We start from the raw sequence: 20,664 nt of genomic DNA, 5'->3' as shown, positions 1-20,664 counted from the left end.
CATTGACCAGTGACCACTATGTTGCATTGATTGATGACCATTTGCAGCCCTTCATGGACTTCATGTACCCCCACAATGATGTCATATTCCAGCCACGATAATGCACAGTGTCATTGGTCCCAAGTTGTCCAGAATTGGTTCGAGGAGCATTCTGGAGATTTCCGACGAATTGTGTGTCCACCATGTTCGCCTGACATAAACCCAATCGAGCATTTATGGGATGTGGTGGAGAGGTCCATTCGCACCCAAGATCCTACACCTACTGTACAAATATCGTGGCGTTGTGGAAAGCTATCCAGACTGCTTGGTTCAACATCTTTCCAGAGGTCTTCCGTCCACCTTTGGAACCGATGCCACGAGTTGCCGGGCTAGAGGGAGTCCTACATGATACTTGGCATCTATCTGATATGTCCATAAAAACAGATAAATCATTTGCTTGGTATAATTTATTGAAAGACTGTTTATTTTAGGTAAAAATACCTTTGGTCATTATCCATTAACTGAAAGGTCTGGGTTGGGTGCTATAATACATAGCACAGCTGATTTACCCTTGTATGCAGTCCTCATTTAACTAATCTTCCTAACCTACAAATACAGATTTACTCTTGGCTATCCCCATTTTTATGTCAACCTATATAGCTGGGAATTTTCATTCTTTAACAGTTTGATATACCCAAGCCACCCACCCCAAAACATTACATTGAGGTATTTTTTTTTTCTTTTTGTATGTTTAAATTAATTTTCCTTCATTTTTTTTTTTTTTTTTTTTTTTTTTTTTTTATACACCATGATTATGTCAAAAGTTCAGAATGAAGAAAATGCATGGTAAAATGAGATGAATTGGCACTTTTTACTCTGTGTATTGTACATGTAAACTTGATCTGTTATTTCAAAGATTAACTTTATAGACTTCCGTACCCTGTGTATGAAAATTCTTCTAAACAGTTTTCACAAGCTTGATCTTTCCAGGGTCACTAGAAGAGAGCAGCTAATCCTCTCTTGTAAAGTAATTTGAGAGGAGAGAATTTGAAATGCAAAATATCACCTGCAGAAACCACCCTTCCCTAACACTGAATGTATAGAGTTGAAGTCGGGTAAAAAACCAGTAAAGATGTAATAGGAGAGACCTGATACCATTCTTTATACCTGATTTATTATCCTGTGGTCTGGGTGACCTCTTAAGTGAGAGAAATACTTTATACAGAGCTGCTTAAGTGCAAGTTTGACTTCTCCCTTTAATAAGAGGTTTACTGGTTCCGAGTCATATCTTCAAAGGTGGAAAATGTAATAATGGCTTACATTTTTAAACATTTCATTTGCTTCTGCTATAGTGCATTGGCAGCTTTTATTTATGCATATGCGGTTTTATTAAATACTAGTGCAAAATAATTAAATATGTAGAATTCTTAAATGTTCATGTTAATTTACAATTGCATGCAAACTCTTTTGACAGTTTTTTATGTTTTATTTTCTTAAGTGAATCCAAAAGGATTTTAATCCAGTGTTCTAACACCTGGTCAGCACAAAGCTTTTAGTCTTTTTTTTTGTTTTTCTTTTGTTTTTCTTTCCAGATAATTGATTATAACTTTTTAGTTGTACACAGTTGGGCTTAAGGGGTTCATACACTAGCGACTGATTGTCGCGTTCCTGAAATCCGGATATGCCGGGTTGGATTCCACTGATTTGCACATCAGTGAAATTTAACATGTATAATTTGCCAATCCTCCGACGGATCGAAAAACATCTATAGTCGTCATTTCCGATCGGCAGATCCGATCGCAGGATTGGAAAATATGTCGCCTGGTGTATGGGGGCCTTTAAATCGGTTATCTTTAAGTTCAACGTTGGTTAGTACATATCTAGATAGGAGAAACATCCCAAGCAATTTTTTTTTTTTTTTTTTTTTTTAAGCATTGCTCAGGCTATAAAAATAAATAAAAAAAGCTTCTAAATACTTTAATATTCCTCCAAACACACTGAATTCCATTATAAATGGAAAAAAATATGGCATAGCTATTAATTTGTCAGGCGGTCCCCAAACACAGAACATCTGTGCAAGGTGGACCCGTGTTATGGAGGATCCAGTGGTCTGTAGCAATTGTGACTCTCTGAAGTCTTGTTTGTATTTTGCCAGAAAGTATGTCGCCACAGTCATGCTAAGTGGAGTTAAATTTTATAATCTGATGAGTTTAAAACAGTGGCAAATTCTTGTATAGCCACTGTGTCTAATGGGCACAAAAAAAGTCTAAACCAGCAATTTTGTAAGGAGAAAATAGTAGTATGCTAGGAACGCCAGCTAAGGAATTTCAGGAGGATTATGCAAATTGTATACGTGCCAAATGACCAATTTAGGTGACCTTTGGCATCATCCCCACAGAGTATGCCCGCACTGTATGCTAGCACCAGTGTTATTTAGCTGTTACACATAGCACACTCAGCTAATTACTGCAGTGCTGGGATACCATACTTTATGTATTCAGTTGCTGCTTATAGTATGTCACATGACTGCCAGCGTGGTGTTCGTTATTCTGATGACACTGACTACAGCTGTGGCTATAATGTGATATACTTGCATGTTCACGCCAGTAGATGACTTTGTCCTCCTGTTCCCCAGACCAAATAGGGCCAATTCAAATCTCTGATGTGCTGTCGGCATTGTGTCAGAGTGCTCTTAACGATGGCGCATCTCGAATGCACCATCGATCATCCCTCAGAACACCATAGAGGCTCACAGGAAAATGAGTGATGTTGCTGTACCATAATAATGAGCAGTGTGCACATTGCTCAGAATTAAATCACCCCTGTTGTTACTTGCAGTGTAGATATTTGTTCAGCCCTCATCTTGGTGAACTTTTCATGTGTAAGACTTTCTCCCTATATAGAGAAAATGTTATCTTGGTAGAAAGCAGATCAGTTAGATGGCATATGAGTTGTAAAACACAACGTCAATAAGCAGAGAAAACGTTTTTTTCAATTGATTTTTCAATTTTATTTATTAAAATCTATACCCCCCATCTCACATTTTGTTTCCATAGACAAACCTTCCCATATTTAAATTGAAAGAGTCTTGTGTCCGCAGAAGATACAGTGACTTTGAGTGGCTAAGAAGTGAGCTTGAAAGGGAAAGTAAGGTAAGATAAATTCACTTAATTTTTATACCTTTTATTTTAAATTGTCTTAATTATAGTAGACGTTTAGACATTAGGCTGGGCAAACTACTGTTGTTTGCAGGTGTTTGATTAAGCCCACACTCTAACACCGTTGACCCACTTGCTGCTGAGGATTTTTTAATTCCTGTGCTGACACCATGTTTCAATGTTGGTGCATGTCACACCCCCCCCCAGAAAACTGTTTTCAGAAAATACCTCTAGTCTTTATGCTCATTCTAACAAAATAAAGATGAACCAAAGTGGCAATAAAAGTGTTTTTTTGTTGTTTTTAATTGAAATTTCAGTTAAGTAAACAAAAAGTGAGTTTTATTTTTTTTTATAAACACCACAAAGAAATACTTTGTTTCTTCTTTAGCTGCACTTGAAAATTATTTTTTCTACTTCAGGGTCCATAGGGTATCCACAGGATACCTTGGGGGTATAGGTGATGACGTCAGGCATCGGGTACCATAGAGCTGTTTTCAGCCTCCCAGGATGCACTAGGGTCCCCCTCCTAAACCCCGCCCCCGAGCCAAGGCATCTCAGTTTCGTTTGGTGCCCGGCCGGAGTCGGATGCACCTGTTTAGAGGGGGGCTAGAATTAGTCCCTGAAGTTTTCTACAAGCAGCTGTGGCTGCTCATCTGGATGTACAGCATGGACTGTCAGTACTGACGTCCATGCTGTCTTCCCTACACCCCCGACGGTACCAGAACGCTGGTACTGATCCGGTGATGCTGGTAGGCATCTGGGGTCACAGCTAGCGGTGACCCCAGATGTTTGGGACCATGGCCGGATTCAAGGGGGCAGCAGGTAAGCAGCGGGGTCCCGCGGTGGGTCCCTGCTGAGCACATGGTCCAGAGTCCCCAGGCAGGGGGCTCCCTGGTGACTGGCTGCAGCATGGAGCCAGGTACCTAACCTGCGCTTCCACTACCCCCCTGGGACAGCGGACCGCAACTGAGCGCTTTACTTTCACTTTCTACTGTCAGCTTTTTCACTGTCCCTGTTCTTCTTCTGCTAAAGCCTTTGCGGTGCGGTGCTTGCAGGGTGGTTCTCCCACTGTACTAACAAGTAGTGAGAGGGGTCACATACTTACCATCATGTCTGAGAGTGACTTTCCTCTCCAGCTTTTGTGTACTACGTGTAAGGTACCAATAGCGGAGGGGGAGGGTAACGCGGAGGGGTTATGTCGGCAGTGTTATTTATTGGCGCGGCCAATTACTGTCACTGCTCCGGTACAGGAGCCGCCCTGGGCTTGTTTCGTCAAAGCGCTTACAACCCTCATGGGCCAGTTAGCTCCGCAGCCTGCCTTTCCACAGATGGGATTGTCCCAGCAGTCAGTGGTGTCGTCGCCCATGCAGGGTTTCCCGAGACAATTGATGGTACCCCACAGTCTCCCTATTTCCCCTCCTCAGGTCTCTCAGGAGCCTGCGTGGGTTAATTCGCTGACAAGCTCTGTACAGCATTTGTCGGACGTGTTACAAGGGGGAGTCTGTGTTGCGGCCTCACAAGCGGCCGGTGGCGTCTGTCTGCTCCTTATGAGGATGACGACGGGACGTCCGATGATGGGGAGATTCTGGATCTTTCTGACCAAGAACCTCCCCGTACTAAAGAGTCGGACGCTAAGTCTAAGGTTTATATTCCTGGCCATATTCGTGCAGTCCGCACAGCTTTAGTTATTGAGGATGATGAGCCTCCAGTATCAAAATCAAAATATGCCTTTTTCAAGGATGTTAAGGGTGACGCCACGGTGTTTCCTCTTTCGGGTCAATTAGTGGACCACTTAGAGGAGGCGTGGAAACATCCAGGCAAACGATATCAGCCTCAAAGACTGTTAACAGTGGCTTATCCGTTTGCGGACAATTATTTTGCTAAGTGGGAATCCCCGCCACAGGTGGATTCCCATGTGACACGCCTGGTCCGAAGTGTCACATTGCCCATGCCCTCCATGTCCTCCTTAAAGGACGCCACGGACCGTAAGGTGGAAATCTGCCTAAAGTCCGTTTATTCCCTCGCGGGGGGGGGCAGCCAGGCCGGCTATGGCCATTTGTTGGGTAGCCAGAGCTATGGAGCGCTGGGCAGATAGTTTAGAGGCGTCCTTCGATTCCGACTGTTCGGCTGAACAGACCGAGTTGATAGGCAATCTCCGGGATTCGGCCACTTACATTAATGAAGTGGCTTTGGATATCAGTACCCTGACTTCTCGGATTTCTTCGGCAGCGGTGGCGGCTCGTCGCACCTTATGGTTGCGATCTTGGAAGACAGAGGCTGATTCCAAAAAGGGCTTGGAAGCATTGCCTTTTAATGGAGAAGTCCTATTTGGTCCGGATCTGGACAAAATTGTAGCCACGCTGGCGGCAGCCAAATCGGCATGTCTTCCGTCTGCTGCAGTTCCTTCCAGTTCAGGTACCTCGTCCTTTCGGCCTTACAGGGCCCAGGGTAGACCGAAGGCTCAGTCCTTTCCCCGACAGGCTGGCCCCAAGAAATCGGCCAAGCCCCGGAAGCAGGCCTGGAATACCAGACGTCCGGCCCCTAAGTCCGATGACAAACCTGCGGCCTGACGGTCCGGGCCTCCCTTTGGGGGATCCCAAACTGGGAGGCCACCTGCTATGGTTCGCCCAGTGTTGGTCGGTCACCGCGACAGACAGTTGGGTTCACGAGGTGGTTTCTCACGGGTATGCCCTCTCCTTCCGGAACAGGCCCCCATCCGATTCTTCACCACGGGTCTTCCGTCAGACCGGAACAAAGCCACGGAACTGTGGAAGGTTTTGCACACTATTCTCCAGGCTGGAGTTATAGTGCCTGTTCCTTTCTCCCAGAGGGGCCTGGGTTTCTATTCCAATCTGTTTTTGGTGCAGAAACCCAATGGGTCGTACCGTCCGATCCCCAACCTGAAAGCACTCAACAAGTCCTTGCGGGTGCCGAGGTTTCGGATGAAGACCCTATGGTCCATCATTCTGGTGCTGGAACCTGGGGATTACATGGTGTCGTTGGACATACAGGACGCCTACCTGCATGTCCCTATTCTTTCGCGCCATCAACCGTTCCTCAGGTTTGCAATCCGCAACGATCACTTCTAGTTCGGGGCGTTACCTTTTGGCCTGGCGACAGCACCACGTGTGTTCACCAAGGTTATGGCGGTCATGGCGGCTTCCCTGCAGCTGCAGGGAGTCCGCATGTTGCCGTACCTAGACGACCTACTGTTGGTAGCAGGATCTCCGGAGCTCCTTCTGCGCCATTTGGATCTGACGATTGCAGTACTGTAACAGCACGGCTGGTTGATAAACTGGCAAAAGTCCACCCTGATCCCGTCTCAGAGGATTCTGCACCTCAGAGCCTTGTTGGACTTCAGTCAGCAGCGGATCTTTGAGACTGGGGAAAAGATCTCTGCCTTGCAGTTGAGGGTGTGCAGTTGTCTGCAGAGTCGCCTGGTGTCTCTTCACTCGGCAATGAGGTTACTGGGCTCCATGGTGTCCGTTTTCGACATAGTGGAATATGCCCAGTTTCACTCCAGACCTCTGCAGCAATTGATCCTGTCCAAATGGAATGGACTGCCTCAGAGTCTCAATCTTGCTTATCTCTTTCCTCCGTTTTCACTTCTTTCACGGGTAATCCGGAAATTAAACAGTAAGGAGGGATGCTCCTGTTGATAGCTCCCGCATGGCCCAGCAGGCACTGGTTCTCAGACCTTCAGGGTCTGTCCGTGGACATTCCTCTGCGGTTGCCGCTACGACCAGACCTATTGTCGCAGAGTCCTTGTCTTCACCCAGACCTGACTCGACTGTCTTTGACGTCGTGGCTGTTGAGACAGCCATGTTAAGGTCCAGGGGGTTTTCCAGCTCTGTAGTATGCACTATGCCGAGAGCTCGGAAACCGTCTTCTGCAAGAATATACCATCGTGTGTGGCATACGTTCTTCCAATGGTGGTGACCGAGAGGTTATTCACCTCGGGAGTTCCGTCTATCTAGAGTGCTAGCCTTCCTACAGGCGGGATTAGACCATGGGCTTCACCTTGCTTCTTTGAAGGTGCAGGTTTCTGCCCTGTCTGTCTGGTTCCATCGTAGGATTGCTACAATCCCTGATGTGCGCACCTTTATGCAAGGTGTTCTTCGAATCTAGCTGCCATTTGTTCCACCGGTGGCGCCTTGGGATTTGGCTGTGGTCCTGAGGGCTCTCCAGGGACCGCCGTTTGAACCACTGTGCTCAGTGGATCTTAAATGGCTGACAGCCAAAACAGTTTTCCTTGTGGCCATCGGTTCGGCCAGACGTGTTTCTGATTTAGGGGCTCTCTCTTGTAGACCCCCTTTCTTGATTTTTCATGGGAACAGGGTAGTGCTGCGCACTCGTCCTGATTTTCTTCCCAAAGTTGTTTCCCGGTTTCAGATCAACGAGGAAATCATTGTGCCGGCTTTCAACTCACCTGATCTTTCAGTAGGTGAGGCCACTTTGGACGTTGTGCGGGCCTTGAGGATTTTTGTTGACCGCACTTCTTCGTTTAGGAAGTCGGACACCTTGTTTGTCCTCTATGGCTTCCGTAAAAAGGGTTGGCCTGCTTCAAAGCAAACTTTGGCAGGCTGGATCCGTATGGCAATTTCAGAAGCTTATCTTCATGAAGGCCTGCCGGTTCCATCTTCTGTGATTGTTCATTCCACTAGGTCTGTGGGTCCTTCATGGGCAGCTCGACGTGGTACCTCTACAGTCCAGATCTGCAAGGCGGCCACGTGGTCCTCTGTCCATACCTTTGTGAGATATTACGCGTTTGACACCTTTGCCTCTCAGGATGTTTCCTTTGGGTGGCGGATTCTCCTTTCAGCACAGGAGCGTCCCCACCCTTAAAGGATACTGCTTTGGAACATCCACAAGGTATCCTGTGGATACCCTATGGACCCTGAAGTAGAAAATATGAGATATGGTAAGAACTTACCTTTGTTATCTTTATTTCTACGAAGTCCATAGGGTTCCACAGGACTCCCGCCCTGTCGCACCTGTGCTGCAGATGGGCTTTGCTCTGGTCACCGGTTTTTCCGTCTCCCTCTGGTGAGAATGTGATTCTTGTGTGTGTCCAGATCTTTTTTCTCTCTCTTCTTTCTCCTCCTCCGGCCTATGGCTTGGTACGTAACTGAGATGCCTCGGCTCGGGGGCAGGTATAGGAGGGGGACCCTAGTGCATCCTGGGAGGCTGAAAACTTAACTCTATAGTGCCCGATGCCTGGCGTCATCACCTATACCCCCAAGGTATCCCGTGGAACCCTATGGACTTCGTAGAAATAAAGATAACAAAGGTAAGTTCTTACCATATCTCATATTTTTCTTTTGCTAATATTTCCCATCTCAATTTACTGTGTGTGTTTCTCCGACATTAAATATTGGGAGATAAGTAGAATTGAAGATTACGCAGGAGAATGTTAAAGTAAATTGAGTTTCCTGTTTCACACAACTGTATGTGTTTAGTGTATGCATCAAGTATTGGAGTAAAAACTACACTATATTATGAAGAGGCTGTTAACGTCAGTGTGTCTTTATTTTTCTGTTTGTTTGTTTTTTTTGTTTGTTTTATTCCATCTTCTCCAACTAAAGCTTTTATAGGTGTACCACAAGAACTGGACTGCATTACAGGAGAATTGGTTTTCAGACTACTATACTGAAAATAGACATACCTGTTGTATGTGTGTCTGTGTATATTAGAATGTAAGGTCTCATGAGCAGGGCAATCTGCTTCTCCTTCTACTCCTTTCTCCCCACAAGGGCACATAACATTTGATAGCTGACTCCCTGCTGCTGAATTTGAATGTTTGTCACTAACACATGTGTATAAACTATGTATTTGTCCTGCACTGTATTGTACTGTAAGTTGCTGGATTCTTGTTCACTCATTTGTTAATGTACTTTGTGTGTGTATGTATGTGTGTATAATATATACATACATACATACGTGCATCCGGAAAGTATTCACAGCGCTTCACCTTTTCCACATTTTATTATGTTACAGCCTTATTCCAAAATGGAATTAATTCATTTTTGTCCTCAAAATTCTACACACAATACCCCATTAAGACAACGTGCAAAGTTTTTTTGCGATTTTTTTTTTTTTTTTTTTTTTTTTTTTGCAAATTTAATTAAAAAACTAAGAAATCACATGTACTTAAGTACTCACAGCCTTTGCTCAATACTTTGTTGATGCACCTTTGGCAGCAATTACAGCCTCATGTCTTTTGAATATGATGCCACAAGCTTGGCATACCTATCTTTGGGCAGTTTCGCCCAATCCTCTTTGCAGCACCTCTCAAGCTCCATCAGGTTGGATGGGAAACGTCTGTACAGAGCCATTTTCAGATCTCTCCAGAGATGTTCAATCGGATTCAAGTCTGGGCTCTGGCTGGGCCGCTCAAGGACATTCACAGAGTTGTCCTAAAGCAACTCCTTTGATATATTGAGCTTAGGGTCGTTGTCCTGCTGAAAGATGAAGTGTTGCCCAGTCTGAGGTCAAGAGCGTTCTGGAGCAGGTTTTCATCCAGGATGTGTGTGTACATTGCTGCATTCATCTTTCCCTCTATCCTGACTAGTCTCCCAGTTCCTGCCGCTGAAAAACATCCCCACAGCATGATGCTGCCACCACCATGCTTCACTGTAGGGATGGTATTGGCCTGGTGATGAGCGGTGCCTGGTTTCCTCCAAACATAATGCCTGCCATTCACGCCAAAGAGTTCAATCTTTGTATCATCAGTCCAGAGAATTTTCTTTTCTCATGGTCTGAGAGTCCTTCAGGTGCACTTTGACAAACTCCAGGCGGGCTGCTATGTGCCACTCGACGATACAGGCCTGATTGGTGGATTGCTGCAGAGATGGTTGTCCTTCTGGAAGGTTCTCCTTTCTCCACAGAGGAATGCTGTAGCTCTGACAGAGTGACCATCGGGGTCTTGGTCACCTCCCTGACTAGGGCCCTTCTCCCCCGATCGCTCAGTTTAGCCGGCCGGCCAACTCTAGGAAGAGTCCTGGTGGTTCCAAACGTCTTCCATTTACGGATGATGGAGGCCACTGTGCTCATTGGGACCTTCAAAGCAGCAGACATTTTTCTGTACCCTTCCCCAGATTTGTGCTTCGAGACAATCCTGTCTTGGAGGTCTATAGACAATTCCTTGGACTTCATGCTTGGTTTGTGCTCTGACGTGCACTGTCAAGTGTGGGACCTTTATATAGACAGGTGTATGCCTTTCAAAATCATGTCCAATCAACTGAATTTACCACAGGTGGACTCCAATTAAGCTGTAGGAACATCTCAAGGATAATTAGTGTAAACGGGATGCACCTGTGCTCAATTTTGAGCGTCATGGCATCGGCTGTGAATACTTATGTACATGTGATTTCTTAGTTGTTGTTTTTTAATTAACTTTGCAAAAATCTCAAAAAAACTTTTTCCATGTTGTCATTATGGGGTATTGCGTGTAGAATTTTGAGGACAAAAATGATTTTATTCCATTTCGGATTAAGGCTGTAACATAATAAGCACTCTCTTTAAGCGGCCAAAAAGTACTGCCTCGGGGGACCATTCAATGGTGCTCGAGACTAACATACAGTATAAATCATAAAGAATGCACTCACCAGGACTTCTCTTCAGGTTTCAAGCAATTTAAAAAACCTACTTTAATGTTCACAACATGGTTGAAATGTCAGGAGGTCGATGTTACGACCGCACAAACGCGGTCTTCAGGACACCACAGGTGAAACACAGGACATCCTGTTTGAAACCAACCTGAAGAGAAGTCCTGGTGAGTGCATTCTTTATGATTTCTAAAAAAAAAAAAAAAATATATATATATATATATATATATTTTTTTTTTTTGTAGAAAACCTGCTGCATTATATTAAGTGACCCCTTTGGGTTTTTTTTAACACAAGATTAGGGCTTTAAATTGCCCTATGTCCCCCCTCCCCCCACCTACCAGAATCTGGAAAAAAACATTTTGTTTACTTTTTTATTTTCTGGCGTGTGAGACACTTCCAGTTTGCTGCTGGCAGCTGCAGGGATTCCCCTCAGTTTGTCTGGACCAGAGGGGACAAGGTCATAATTTGTAATTTTTTGGGGGAGAGAGAGGTGTGTGCTATATACCAGTCATTGCGGATAACGAATGGGGCTCGTCCCCTGCACTGTCTGGCAATGCCACTTGTCCTAGTCAGCGAATGGTTTAAGATACAGCACTTAAAAGAAATATTGTGGCCGCATCAGCTTTCCCTGGCACGGACACGCCTGCTGTTGGAAGATCATCCCACCCGGATGGCCCTCTGTTGCAAGAGCAGCCTACTCTTGCTGGCCAGGGTATGGAAGGTTCGCCCGCCCGTGATTACAGAAAGACTTTTCCTGCAGCCCGGGTTCAGGAGGCATCACAGAAGCTGCAGATTCCCTTCTTTCCCCCATCTGCAGGCACTGTGGGGGGCAACTGAGATGGGTGATCCTGATAGTATATATCTAATTTTTTTGGGGGGGGGCTCATTTAACACTTTTCTGTATAATTTTATTAACAAATCTGCATATTTTTTTATAAACTTGTACTGAATCAAGTTCCAATGGCTATCATTTACATAATTTGGTAATTAAAGAAAAAATCTCATTTATTGGTACATTTTTGTAAGAAAAAGCCAGTTAAGTGGTTAATTTTTTGTGACTTTCTATATGAACGTGATTGCACGCACATATACATTAGTTGTGTACATTTTATACATAACATTGATGGTTATATTCTATTTCTTGGGTGTGCATTTGAGAATTCGTCTGGCCTTCCTGCAAGAAATTGAGATGCAGGAAAAATTGACTCTTGTTGAGGTGGGGGTGGTGGGAGGACGCTTCCATTTCACAAGCTGAAGTGGTTTTATTTGTCAGTCGTTCTGCTTCAATAGATTGTTTGGGCAGAGTTATGACTGCAGGTTGGTGTGCACCATAACAGATCTCCCCAGGAGTAGTTGCTTCTTGTCTTTCTGAGGTGGGTAACAGAATGGGATATGGTGCTTCACAATTGACATTATTTTAATTACATGTTGTCCATCCGCCCAGAAAATGAAGCCACACTATTCTGCGAGTTATACATTATTTTACTGAGCCATCTAGTGTGTTGCTCCCACATTTCTCTTATAGTATTTTTTCCTGCTTCCTTGAGGTTCTCTGAATTAACACATGTTGAGGGAAACCTATTATAGCATGAAAAACAAGTTAAAGATTGTTTGGAATGTGGTAAACAAGCAGTTAAACAACAGAGTCTTTTACTTTGTAGGTGTAATAAGTTACTTGCTAGGCTACTTTACTACTTAAATCAAAGTTTGTATTATTTTTTTTTTTGTTACCTTTAAATTAGACTCGTGGGGCAGTATTAATAGACTCCATCTAATCCAGATGAGTCAGTGATACTACTCCATATTATTGTACTTGTGAAAAGCTCATCCATTATCAACAGTAATGAAAGTGGCTTACAGACACTAATGGGGCCTTATTAGAGAGAATGTAGGCAGCTATGTACAGTATAATGTTTAGATCACATGAATCTATTGAGAAAATGTAGACTTAAATGATGGTGAGAGTTTTGTCTGTTTGGTCTAGGTTGTTGTGCCAGCTTTACCTGGGAAGGCTCTCTTTCGTCAGCTTCCATTCAGAGGAGATGAAGGAATCTTTGATGACTCTTTCATAGAGGAAAGAAAGCAAGGGCTTGAACAATTTATAAACAAGTAAGTATGATCCTTTGCGTCTTCTCTAGTACCAGAATATTCTGCTGTAATGTATAAAACGATTGTGTTGTGGATGTGCACAGCTTACTCCTTGCACCATATTGTTGACCTTCTACTGTCAATGTATGCAGATTGCCTCTGAAATTGATGGTGCTGAAACAAATAGTTACATGTTAAACCATAGCTCTCACTGGTGCAACGTATGCCCTATTGCTGGAACAACGCAGCTCACAAAGCTTGGATAATCATTTGCTTTGATTGCAGATTGTAGTATTATCTTAAGTGGTACGAGTTTACTTAAATAGTCCGCTTGATTCTTTACATCACTGTGAATAGGTGTTGGTTTCATGTGAAACATCTTAATATTTGTGTAGAATACATGTTTTTATGTGTAACGTTATATATATATAAAAAACATAAGTGTCCTTAAAATCTCATATTTAAATGCTCTTCTTTGAGCAGTAATAGACAATTCTAACTGAAAAGGAAATGCTGCAAACCTGTTATCACGGCTATGTGCCTGGCTGCCAGCTGCTTCTAATTTTTCTCCCTTTTAACTTTCAGAGTTGCCGGCCACCCTTTGGCACAGAATGAACGGTGCCTCCACATGTTTTTACAGGATGAAATTATAGACAAGAACTACACACCGTCCAAAATAAGACATGCTTAACCACTGGAAAAGAAGTGAAATTTTATGACTCTAAACATTATTTTATGAATATCGTCAGCATGTTACCATTTACTGTAATAAGTAACATACTAACATCTATATTACTTTAAATCGTTGCTTTCTTTTCCACTCTGAGATCCAGTTCACTTGCTGCAAAAGTAAATCATGAAATACAGTACTCAATGGCAAGGTGCTTTGTGGCAAGGGCTGTAAAGTATGATTTAAACTGTAATGTTCTCGGACTGTATTTTTATTCTGTTCTGTGAACCAAATTCAGACCAGTCCATCTTACGTAGGACGTGTATTTGGCACTGTTACGACAACCTTGTTTCTCAGATTTGAACTGTGATCAGCCATGCATTCACAAAGGTTTGCATATTTCCACATGTGTATGAAAGGCAATTCTTGGTCCATAGATTGACAGCAGTGTTAACTGAGTTGTATTCAGTTGTGTTCAGGTCTTCCAGAGAGCCTATCTCTATGGGCTTAGCCATTTCACCGAGAGACTAATGACATGAAAGCTCCACAGTTCTTCTTGTTACCTGCCTCTTACGTCAGAAATTCTGCAGTGTTGTTTGCCTGTCATACCTCCCGTCGTCTGTTTATGGGTGGAATAATGTCTTGTCATTCATTCTCTACTTGCGTTTGCTGATGCTAATTGAGAACTATTTTGTCATTTTTCCAGTGGCTGATAATACAATTTCTGCCTCTTAGAGTTGAGGACTTGTGTGAAATCATGTTTGTTTTGTGGACCAAGATTACTTTTCATTAATCACTGGTTTGATTGTTACTGTTGCTCACTGTAGTTGCCTTTTTCTGTTCTTGCCATAAAAGCTTTTCACCTGTTTGATTGCTGGCATTTTTTTAATTGATAAATAATCTAAAATACATTTCCCTGTTACTATACTATTCTTCACTTCATATCTGTCTAGAAATAGTTTGGCAGCTAACGAGCACTAACTTTGAATCTCACTAACGTTTTTCTGCTAAATATCGTCGTCCTGTTAATTTTACAATGCTGAAATCTACTCTGTTCTTTGTATCTTAATGTGTAATGTCTACACATTAATATACTTCAATGCTTGCAAAAGACTTTATAAGAAAAATGTTATAAGGAAATTACTTTATACAAGTATAAAAATATACCTTTATATGACTCCTCTAATTTTTTGGAAATAAAAGTATGGAAATAAGAGTGCCATTTGTGGTATTGTTTTGAATTTTTTTTTTTTTATCTGTGCAAAAAATATCAATTTACATGGATGCAGCTTGTTTTCCTGATGCAAAATAAGCAATTGATGATGGGTCAGATTTACTTAAATGTCATGTTTTACCCTCTTAAGCACTAAAAATGCAAGAAATTATATTTGCCTTAACAGTTAAATGCTACTCTATTTGTTTAAATGCTCATAATTATTTGACATGGCTCAATGCAAACACAAATGTAAACTTTGGTTAGAGTAAAGCTAGATTAGTGACGTCCTATTAAAGAGGTTTTTTTTTTTATATAGCACATACAATTGTGGTCAGTGGTATACTGGGATCCCCCATGATTTCTGCCTACACAAATGTATATAGTTGTTCCTAGGATTATATACATTTTTTTGTAAATTGTACATAAGGGCAGTTGGCTCATGTCTGCCATATATTTAAATACATCTTTTGTAGTGTGGGCAAACCAAATAAATCCCTGAATTGAACCAGAGAAAGAGACTGCTTAGACCTTTATTGTTCTGTTGGATGTGCATTATTAGTCCCTTTGGGTAACCGCAGAAGATGTGTCTGACTGACCTGCATGGAGGTTGATGGTTGCCTGGTCCTCAGAGTGGCGAGATGTGCTTCCTGCTTACATAAATATATTATGGATAATCGTAAGGCGATCATAATCAACCTTCTAAATATGACTCTTGGAGGCTTATATAATAGTGTGTGTATGTATATGTGTGTGTATATATAGTGTGTGTGTGTATATTATATATATATATATATATATATATATATAAATGGCATAAAGCTTGGCACTCCTCCTCAGTCAGTGATTTTCGGGTGCCCTCCGCAAGTAACAAAAAACTATAATGTAGAAAGTGATAGCAGCGGCACTCCTTAGTAATAAATCAATAAACAGATGAAGTTCTAAACTTCTTTACTTCAACGTTTCAATCTTTTGGATTTTCGTCAGGAAGATAACAAACAAACATAAACAAACTTACCTAAATAACATACAGAGTCCACCCCGAGTGCGATCGTCTCCGTCCATCTGAGAGGGCGTCTGACGTCATCGCGCAGCACCACGCAGCCCACGTGACGTCCAGAGCTCCGCTCACTATGGCAACCCAGAGAAACAAAATTATTAAGTGAAGAACCTTCACCAAGTTATATACAAAAGGATCTATCAAAACAATATTTACGATGTGGGTAACATGTCCAGACAATGTAAAATTAATATAGATGTATATATCAAGCAGAATAAATATATATCTATAAAATCGCTATTACAATATAGTTGGGGTCTCTAAAACAAAGTGGAGAGACCTTAAAGATGAAGTAGCAAAAATATTAAATAACATAAGATTAGTCAAAGCAGGCTAACGATACTGTCTCATTGTAAACATACTTTATCCACTTTGCGATACAAAATGATAGAGCAGGTCCCAGATCATCACAGGGGGGGTGACAGAGCTAGAAAATTGTTACAAAGGGAGGCCTATTGGATTTACCGCCTTAATACTCTGCAGCCCCATGGTCTCAATGAGACAGTATCGTTAGCCTGCTTTGACTAATCTTATGTTATTTAATATTTTTGCTACTTCATCTTTAAGGTCTCTCCACTTTGTTTTAGAGACCCCAACTATATTGTAATAGCGATTTTATAGATATATATTTATTCTGCTTGATATATACATCTATATTAATTTTACATTGTCTGGACATGTTACCCACATCGTAAATATTGTTTTGATAGATCCTTTTGTATATAACTTGGTGAAGGTTCTTCACTTAATAATTTTGTTTCTCTGGGTTGCCATAGTGAGCGGAGCTCTGGACGTCACGTGGGCTGCGTGGTGCTGCGCGATGACGTCAGACGCCCTCTCAGATGGACGGAGACGATCGCACTCGGGGTGGACTCTGTATGTTATTTAGGTAAGTTTGTTTATGTTTGTTTGTTATCTTCCTGACGAAAATCCAAAAGATTGAAACGTTGAAGTAAAGAAGTTTAGAACTTCATCTGTTTATTGATTTATTACTAAGGAGTGCCGCTGCTATCACTTTCTACATTATATATATATATACATATATATATATATATATATATATATATATATATATATATATATATATATATATATATATATATATATATATATATATATATATATATATAGTATAGACAGGTGCATAAATATTGGGACATTGACAGAATTTTCATATTTTGGCCTCTATTCACCACCACAATGGCTTTGAAATTAAACAAACAAGATGTGCTTTAACTGCAGACTTTAAGATTTAATTTGAGGGTAATTACATTAAAAATCAGGTGAACGGTGTAGGAATTACAACTGTTTCTATATGTGCCTCCCACTTTTTAAGGGACCAAAAGTAATGTGACTATCAACTCAAAAGCTATTTCATGGACAGGTGTGGGCTATTCCCTCCTTATTTCATTATCAATTAAGCAGGTAAAAGGTCTGGAGTTGATTCTAGGTGCGACATTTGCATTTGGAATCATTTGCTGTCGACTCTCAATATGAAATCCAAAGAGCTGTCACTATCAGTGAAGCAAGCCATCATTAGGCTGAAAAATCTAAACAAACCCATCAGAAAGATAGCAAAAACATTAGGTGTGGCCAAATCAACTGTTTGGAACATTCTTAAAAAGAACTAACGCTTCGGAGAGCTCAGCAACACCAAAAGACCCGGAAGACCACGGAAAACAACTGTGGTGGATGACAGAAGAATTATTTCCCTGGTGAAGAAAAACCCCTTCACAACAGTTGGCCAAATCAAGAACATACCACCTCATCAGTGAAGCATGGTGGTGGTAGTGTCATGGCGTGGGCATGTATGGCTGCCAATGGAACTGGTTCCCTTATATTTATTGATGATGTGACTGCTGACAAAAGCAGCAGAAAGTGTTTCTGGCAATATTTTATGCTCCTATTCAGTGAAATGCTTCAGAACTCATTGGACGCCGCTTCACAGTGCAGATGGACAATGACCCGAAGCATACTGCAAAAGCAACCAAAGAGTTTTTTAAGGCTAAAAAGTGGAATGTTATGCAATGGCCAAGTCAATCCCCTGACCTGAACCCGATTGAGCATGCATTTCACTTGATGAAGACAAAACTGAAGGGAAAATGCCCCAAGAACAAGCAGGAACTGAAGACATTTGCAGTAGAAGCCTGGCAGAGCATCACCAGGGATGAAACCCAGCATCTGGTGATGTCTATGCGTTCCAGACTTCACGCTGTAATTGCCTGCAAAGGATTTGCAACAAAGTGTTAAAAAGTGAAAATATGAGATATGGTAAGAACTTACCCTTGTTATCTCTATTTCTACGAAGTCCATAGGGTTCCACAGGATACCTTGGGGTATAGGTGTGACGTCAGTCGCAGGGCACCAAAGAGTTAAGCTTTCAGCCTCCCAGGATGCACTAGGTCCCCCTCCTATACCCCGCCCCTGGGCCAAGGCACCTCAGTTAGTTACCAAGCCATAGGCCGGAGGAGGAGAAGGAAGAGAGAGGACAAAGATCTGGACACATACAAGAATCACATTCTCACCAGAGGGAGACGGAAAACCAGTGATCAGAGCAAAGCCCATCTGCAGCACAGGTGCGACAGGGCGGGAGTCCTGTGGAACCCTATGGACTTCGTAGAAATAGAGATAACAAGGGTAAGTTCTTACCATATCTCATATTTTCTACTTCAGGGTCCATAGGGTATCCACAGGATACCTTGGGGATGTCCCAAAGCAGTATCCTTTAAGGGTGGGGACGCTCCTGTGCAGAAAGGAGAATCCGCCGCCCGAAGGAAGCATCCTGAGAGGCGAAGGTGTCAAACCTGTAATACCTCACGAAGGTATGGACAGAGGACCACGTAGCAGCCTTGCAGATCTGAACTGCCGAGGCACCACGTCGAGCTGCCCACGAAGGACCCACAGACCTAGTGGAATGAGCCTTCAGAGAAGGAGGGACCGGTAGGCCTTCATGAAGATAAGCTTCAGAAATAGCCATACGGACCCAGGCTGCCAAAGTTTGCTTTGAAGCAGGCCAACCCTTTTTATGGAAGCCATAGAGGACAACAAAGCGTCCGACTTCCTAAACAAAGAAGTGCGGTCAACATAAGTCCTTAAGGCCCGCACAACATCCAAAGAGGCCTCACCCACGGAAAGACCCGGTGAGTTAAAGGCCGGAACAACTATTTCCTCGTTAACATGAAACTGGGAAACAACTTTGGGAAGAAACTCGGGCCGAGTGCGGAGCACTGCCCTGTTCCCATGAAAAACCAAGAAAGGGGGTCTACAAGAAAGAGCCCCTAACTCAGAAACACGTCTGGCTGAAGCAACGGCCAGAAGGAAAACAGTCTTAGCTGTTAGCCATTTAATATCCACTGAGCCCAGTGGTTCAAACGGCGGTCCTTGGAGAGCCCTCAGGACCACAGCCAAATCCCAAGGCGCCACAGGTGGAACAAAGGGCGGCTGAATACGGAGAACACCTTGCATAAAGGTGCGCACATCCGGGATTGTAGCAATCCTACGGTGAAACAAGACAGATAGGGCCGAAACTTGTACCTTCAAAGAAGCAAGGCGAAGCCCATGATCTAGTCCCGCTTGCAGGAAGGCGAGAATCCGAGACAGACGAAACTCCCGCGGTGCATAACCTCTCGGTCGACACCACTGGAAGAACGTATGCCACACGCGATGGTATATCCTCGCGGAAGACGGTTTCCGAGCTCGTAACATGGTACGCACCACAGAGCTGGAAAACCCCCAGGACCTCAGCATGGCCGTCTCAACAGCCACGCCGCCAAAGACAGCCGAGTCAGGTCCGGGTGAAGACAAGGACCCTGAGACAGAAGGTCCGGTCGTAGCGGCAACCGCAGAGGACTGTCCACGGACAGACCCTGAAGGTCTGAGAACCAGTGCCGTCTGGGCCACGCGGGAGCTATCAACAGGAGCGTCCCTCCTTCCTGTTTGAATTTCCGGATTACCCGTGGAAGAAGGGAGACCGGAGGGAACAGGTATGCGAACCTGAACGTCCACCGGACGGACAGAGCATCCACCAGAGACGCCCCTTCGTCTCTTGTGCGAGACCCGTACACCGGCAACTTGTTGTTGTGCCGGGACGCCATGAGGTCGATTTCTGGAAGACCCCACCTGTCCACCAGTAGTTGAAAAACGTCCGGGTGCAGGGACCATTCCCCTGGATGAACGTCCTGGCGACTTAGAAAGTCCGCCTCCCAATTTAGCACTCCCGGGATGAAGACCGCTGATATGGCCGGAAGATTGCGCTCCGCCCAAACCAGGATCCGAGAGACCTCTACGAGAGCCGCCCGACTGCGAGTTCCTCCTTGCCTGTTTATGTAGGCCACGGTGGTAGCATTGTCCGACTGGACCTGCACCGGGTGACCCTGGAGAAACCGCTGTGCCTGCAGGAGAGCATTGAAGACCGCACGGAGTTCCAAGATATTTATTGGAAGCTCCGCTTCTGTCGGCGTCCACCTGCCCTGGAACAAGTGTGGACCCGAAACTGCTCCCCAGCCCCGAAGACTGGCGTCCGTTGTCAACAGGACCCAATTTGGAATCCAGAACGGACGTCCCTTGTTGAGGTGGGTCGTCTTTAACCACCACGCAAGGGACAGGCGAACCTCCAGGGAGAGCACAATCGTCTGGAACTTCAGAGACTGAGGCAGCCCGTTCCACTTGGACAGGATCAGGTGCTGCAGAGGTCTGGAGTGAACTGGGCGTATTCCACCATGTTGAACACCGACACCATGGAGCCTAGTAACCTCATCGCCGAGTGTAAGGACACCCGGCGGCTGTGCAGACAACTGCGCACCCTTGACTGTAAAGCAGAGATCTTGTCCTCCGTCACGAAGATCCTTTGCTGTCCCAAGTCCAATAAGGCTCCAAGATGCAGAATC

The 20,664-nt window shown here is 43.7% G+C and overlaps 1 protein-coding gene across 1 annotated transcript in view; it reads left to right on the top strand.

The window, feature by feature from the left end:
- The window catches only part of SNX3 (sorting nexin 3), a 47,504-nt gene extending 32,783 nt beyond the window's left edge, over positions 1-14,721 (top strand). The window contains exons 2-4 of the mRNA XM_088460406.1: positions 3,036-3,131; positions 12,732-12,856; positions 13,421-14,721. Coding sequence (XP_088316532.1) covers positions 3,036-3,131; positions 12,732-12,856; positions 13,421-13,526 — 327 coding nt within the window. The 3' untranslated portion in view covers positions 13,527-14,721. The remainder of the gene's footprint in view (positions 1-3,035; positions 3,132-12,731; positions 12,857-13,420) is intronic.
- The last annotated feature ends 5,943 nt before the right edge of the window (positions 14,722-20,664 follow it).

This window comes from Taudactylus pleione, unplaced genomic scaffold (assembly GCF_031769625.1).
Source record: "Taudactylus pleione unplaced genomic scaffold, aTauple2 ptg000046l, whole genome shotgun sequence".
NCBI classification, from domain to species: Eukaryota; Metazoa; Chordata; class Amphibia; order Anura; family Myobatrachidae; genus Taudactylus; species Taudactylus pleione.
Note: the sequence above shows the minus strand (reverse complement) of the source record. Positions and strands in the feature narration are given on the sequence as shown.